This window comes from Carassius auratus, chromosome 22 (genome assembly GCF_003368295.1).
Source record: "Carassius auratus strain Wakin chromosome 22, ASM336829v1, whole genome shotgun sequence".
NCBI classification, from domain to species: domain Eukaryota; kingdom Metazoa; phylum Chordata; class Actinopteri; order Cypriniformes; family Cyprinidae; genus Carassius; species Carassius auratus.
In genome coordinates, this window is record NC_039264.1 from 10,502,524 (window position 1) to 10,508,697 (window position 6,174).

At 36.2% G+C, this 6,174-nt stretch overlaps 1 protein-coding gene across 1 annotated transcript; it reads right to left on the minus strand.

Annotated features, from left to right (window-relative positions):
- Positions 1-2,640: 2,640 nt before the first annotated feature.
- LOC113040485 (neurotensin receptor type 1-like) lies at positions 2,641-5,525 on the minus strand. The gene is made up of 6 exons (XM_026198812.1): positions 4,819-5,525; positions 3,945-4,125; positions 3,129-3,213; positions 2,898-3,035; positions 2,777-2,826; positions 2,641-2,699 (listed from the first exon to the last, which is right to left on the minus strand). Exons 1-6 carry the CDS (start codon positions 5,437-5,439, stop codon positions 2,641-2,643), a joined length of 1,134 nt encoding a protein of 377 aa, XP_026054597.1. The 5' UTR covers positions 5,440-5,525.
- Between the last annotated feature and the right edge of the window lie 649 nt (positions 5,526-6,174).

Sequence of the window (6,174 nt, forward strand, 5' to 3'; positions counted from 1 at the left end):
TCCATGCTTCACTGTCTTCACTGTGTACTGTGGCTTGAATTCAGAGTTTGGGGGTCGTCTCACAAACTGCCTGTGGCCCTTGGACCCAAAAAGAACAATTTTACTCTCATCAGTCCACAAAATGTTCCTCCATTTCTCTTTAGGCCAGTTGATGTGTTCTTTGGCAAATTGTAACCTCTTCTGCACATGCCTTTTTTTTAACAGAGGGACTTTGCGGGGGATTCTTGAAAATAGATTAGCTTCACACAGACGTCTTCTAACTGTCACAGTACTTACAGGTAACTCCAGACTGTCTTTGATCATCCTGGAGGTGATCATTGGCTGAGCCTTTGCCATTCTGGTTATTCTTCTATCCATTTTGATGGTTGTCTTCCGTTTTCTTCCACGTCTCTCTGGTTTTGCTCTCCATTTTAAGGCATTGGAGATCATTTTAGCTGAACAGCCTATCATTTTTGCACCTCTTTATAGGTTTTCCCCTCTCTAATCAACTTTTTAATCAAAGTACGCTGTTCTTCTGAACAATGTCTTGAACGACCCATTTTCCTCAGCTTTCAAATGCATGTTCAACAAGTGTTGGCTTCATCCTTAAATAGGGGCCACCTGATTCACACCTGTTTCTTCACAAAATTGATGACCTCAGTGATTGAATGCCACACTGCTATTTTTTTGAACACACCCCTTTCAACTAATTCAACTAATTGCCCAATTGCACAGCCTTAAGAGCGTGCATATCATGAATGCTGGGTCTCATTTGTTTTCTGAGAATCTACTGAACCTACTGGTAACTTGTTTGCCACGTAGCAATAAAAAAATATACAAAAAACCTTGATTATTCTGGTTAGTCACATTGTACTGCTATTATTTTGAACAAGACTGTACCTCTTTTATTGAAGCAGTAGGGTTTGGGTGCCTGTTTCTTTTGTACCTCTTTTCTCCTGTTTTTGTGAAAGTCAGGGAGTTAATACCACTGTATTTTCTTTTCTTCTTTTTTTGCAAGGTTTATTTGGGTGTTACTTGAGTTTAGGCAGTGGTTCTTTTGTTTATTGTTTTGGCTTTGCCAAATCCTGAAGATTTGCTTCACTTTGCCTCCGTGAACATTGCCCAAAAAGTAAAGAAATAAACAAGAACGCAATTGTTGAAAAATATATATTCTTTATTTATGTTGCCTCCCTTACCCTAGACCAGGTTCATAACAGTGTTCATTCAGAACAAGAATACGAGAAATAGGAATCAATTCTGTGTAAGTGCATTATCTGAAGCGCTGCTCTCAGCGCATGCTTTGAATGAGTGCGCGCAACTTCCGAATGGTCCATCACTATTCAAGATAGCCAATTGGGCATAGAAGTGATATATTTTGGAGCCCGACTGGAAAACACAATAGCCCCGGGACATCGGGCAGGTGATTTTACGAGCCCTGCATCTCAGATCTATCAAGTGTGTGAACCACTGATTTCCACACTGGTTTCGTTAAACAAAAGAAATTATTCTTTTAAAAGGTTGACTCTAAAGAATCATCTGTTCACGTATCGGATCATGAACTTGCATTACCAAGCCAAAGAAGATATAGTCTATTCTTGAACATTTTGAATGTATAAATACTTCAAGTTCATCTGTAAAGCACATAAAGCTATCATTTGACTTCATAAACTTTTATTTCATGCATGATTCATATGAATCTGTTTACTGAATGCAAAGTGTGAGTTCTAGGAGAATATTTGTGTTGTGATGAGCATGTATGCACGCTTACTAGGAGTTGCTTAATGGCTAAATAACCCAGACTGTTTACTTAAATATTAAATTGAAAAATAACATTAAAATTAAAAGTAACCACTTTGGTAATCTTAAATACTTTTCAGATGTAACTGTTATTTGATAGTTACTCATATTTTGTATACGTATATATATATATATATATATATATATATATATGCACAAGGCTGGGGAGTAACAAAATACATGTAACAGCGTTGCAGAATTTGCTGAACCACAGACAACGTCTGCCATGCTGAACTGAGCTAGTAATTAAAGCAAAAAGAGCCCATACCAAGTTTTGAGCACATGTACAGTAAATGAACATACTTTCCAGAAGGCCAACAATTAACTAAAAATTTGGTTTTATTTGTCTTATGAACTATTCATAATTTGCTGAGATAGTGAATTGGTGGATTTTTGCTAAATATGAACCATCAGTTAAAAGAACAGAACAGAAGAACAGAAGACCTAAACTACTTCAGTCTGTGTGCACTGGATTTATTTATTACACAAGTTACACAATTTTAGTCAAATTACTGAAATAAATTATACATTTCCATGACATTATAATTTACTGAGATGCACCTGTACATTCAAAAAACACCAACAACTTGTTTGCCGGTGACAGCCCATAATGTCATACCTGTCACGGCGCAGTAGAGACCGCCAAGAAAGAAAGAGGATCTGGGTCCAAATGTAGGGGAATAAAACTCATATCTGGCATGACAACATGCTCTATGTTTACAATAACATATTCTTCCTTTTTCTGCAGTAGCCCACATATTATATGCACTTGAAATAGCACATTTGCAGATATTAGAAAACACAGAACTTAAATGTGTGTAGTAAGTGTATAATGTTGCATATACAACAGTATGGCTTTCAAAGTCAAAACTCCTGAAGTTTGTACATGTCTTTTCTGCACATCCTTTGTTCTTCTCTCGGCACTGATGGAAGAAAACAGCAAGACATATATATTGTAATCTATAATAAATTAACATCAGTACATAGTCTCCATGATCACCTTGGGACAAAGGGTCTGCTGGCTGTTTCGGGGTGTGACAAGGGACAAATGAAGATGCTGTGGTAGCTGCAAGCTCCTCTTACTCTTGATAGTACTTTGACTTTTCGAGTGCATGTTGCAAAAGTAAGCGACAGTGGAGAAAAAGACTTGGCGGTAATTGGACGAGACCAGATTGTATAGGATGGGATTGATCACAGAGCTCATGTAGAAAAGCACATTTGTCATCATGTAAAAGTAATGGTAGAAATTGTAAAGAGTACTGTGAAAAAAATAAAAAAAATTAAAACAGGTTATAAAATCTGGATATTATTTGAAAAGCATTTATTTTAGTCATATGTAAATGCAAACTCACTTTGTCCACTCAGTAATATAGCAGTACATCAGTCGACGACAATGATAAGGAAACCAACATATAACAAAGGCAAAAACAACCCCACCTGATAGCAGAGAAAAACATATGACAATGAACTTCAAATAAATTAAAGGTTTTTACTAGTAATTTAAAGTAATTAGCAGTACCTTTGAAAAAAAAATGATTAAAACACTCTCAGAAAAAAGGTAAACATCTGTTACTACAGAAGTATCCTAAGGCACAAAGGCTTAAAGGTACAACTTTGCACATTATCTACACCTACTGTAGATGGTAAATATTATTGCTGTAAATGTACATAAAGAATACCACACCAGTGACATAACATTAATTATGTAACAATTTGTTTTGGCCAATAGTTGGAGACAAGTGACTGTCTTTATGAGTGAAGCCATTTAAAACACTGAACCGGTTTGATCAAAAACTTCATTTAATAATAAAGCAAGTAATGTAAATATAATGAAATAATTTACTCAGTCAATTTGACTGAGATCACTGAATCATTCAGTAAGGAAAACACCACTACTGTGTTGCATTGGTTATTTTGTGGCTTTGTTTTGAAGAATTTTTGTTGATTGAGAAAAAACGGATAAAGAAACTTTAAGTATTGTCTCTAAAATATGTTTTTTTTAAAAAGACACCAAACATTAATCCCATGTTTGTACCACCTCTTATCAGAGACTCTTAGTTGTGGAGTAATTAAATACATTTCTATTCTGTTGGGTTTCGACTGTAGAATTAATAACTTATCGTGTCATCAAAAAGTGAACATTATAAAATTGTGTATTTTTCACTCACGTAGGACTTTGACACCATGGTGTAAGGATCGCTCACGGTTTGATTCTGTTGTGATGCTGTGATCTGAAGCTGCTGAACAGGTTAAGTCATGATGGGTCATTCTCTGGAATCGATGTCCAATCAGGCCGTTCATCACTGTGATCACCAGCAAGGGCACCACAAAAGAGAGAAGGGCATTAACCTTGAAGGAAAAACATTGCATACTGAAAAAGGGAGTATTCAAAATGCGGGGATGGGACACATTAAGGCATATGTAATGATTGTTGCCCAAAAGTCAAGTGGAGAATAAAAAAATCCCCTCCCTGTGCTAACATTTTCTACCGAAAAAGTATCTTGTGCTTCAGTGGAATCAATAACACTGTCAACACAAATCTGATTATTGAAAAATAGTGAAGAATGCATGTGAAATATTTTACATTCTGAAAAAATTCTGAAAACTTTAGTTTATATCAAGGTTATGTAAATAAATTGCATATTTATTTCTCAAACCTCCCCAAACAAGGTAATTTTTAATTATTGGCACTTTTCTTTTTCCTATTTAATGCTGTAAAGTTGCTTTGACACAATCTGTGGTGTTAAAAGTGCTATATAAATAAAGGTGGTTTAATAGAAAAATGAAACATCCATAAGAAAAGTTCCTCAGAAGCGCTTTCCCTCTAATAATATCTGCTTCCCTCAAAATTTCGTTTATTATCAAATACAGTGGCTAAATATTTATATTCCTTGATGACCACTTTTACCTGATGTCCCTTAATGACAGCAGGCAGCACAGGGACATACTTCTTCTTACGGAAGTCAAAGGACATCTCTTTTGTTTTAAAAGCATTAATGTTTAAAAAATATATATGTTTAAAATGATTATGACTTCATGCACCTGTAGAACTGTTTTGGCGGTGTTGAAGGAGGCCACGGTCGTACAGATGCTTTCTTCACCCACGTAAATTTGCCCCATCGTCAGAAGCATCGGAGAGGCGAGAATAAGCGACGCGCACCAGAGCGCGCAGATGAGTCTCCGGCTGCGTCCGCGGGACATCCGCCTCCTGGCTTTGAACGGGTGGCAGAGCGCCATGTAGCGCTCCACGCTCAAACTCACGATATTTAACGCCGTCGCGTACGAACACCCGTCCCGCACAAAGTAATAGCCCCTGCAGACCACTTCACCGAAAGCCCACGGGTGATGAATCCAAATGAAGTTGTACAGCTCCACCGGCATACACAGCACCAGAATCAGCAGGTCGGACACCGCCAGACTGGCGAGGTGATAATGCACGGTGCTTTGGAGATGCGTGGACCTCTTTTGGAGAGATATGTACAGGATCATGGAGTAACCGATTAAGCCGACTGCAAACAGCACAGTGTAAATGAACGTCACAAGCACTTTAGAAAAAATATCCGTGTTCACATCCAAATTATCCAGCGGCGGGGAATCTGTGCTGGTGAGCGGGAACTGCTGAGTCCTGTTCTCCAGAACACGACGAGTCCAGAGTTCAGTCATTAGATTCAGACCCCAGAAAGATGTTAGATTTCAGCGTAATTTTTCTTTAAACCCCTAAATGCTTGACATAAAACACTGATTCATTTTGTCCGTTTGGAACTTGAAGATGAACGAGCGTCTGTGCGTAAATGACATCACTGATTTAATTTCACTGGGGCGCGCATAAGGGCAAAACAAGACTTATTAATAGAATTATATATTATGACATACGATGACATTAATCACATTTAAAATGTACTGATGTCAATGTATCATATGCAACAATGCATCACAACTAACCAAAAGTCAATTTCCTTTCTTTCTTTTCTTTTCTTTTCTTTTCTTTTTTTTTCATTTCTTTTTTTTTTTTATAAATTGACCCTAACCCACACCATAATCCTCACAGAAAACGTAAAATATGTTTAATCATTTAATCACAGTTTCAATGATAAAACAAAAGTTAAACTATTGAAAAAAAAATCAGCAGGTGTAAAAAGGGTGACCATTTTTTAAACATGCCTCATTAACATTATTGTTTTTTTTAAACCCATTCAATATGACGACATAATCACTATATATTAAATAAACAGTTATTTATGAAATAATTGTTCATTAATAAATGAAAATATTAACAATATTTATATAAAATTATTAAGTTATAAAACACAAAATATATATTACTTTAGCCATAATACCCCTGTACTGTAAAATATAAAGTATTTAATACAATTTCTACAGAACAACAGCAAAATGCAA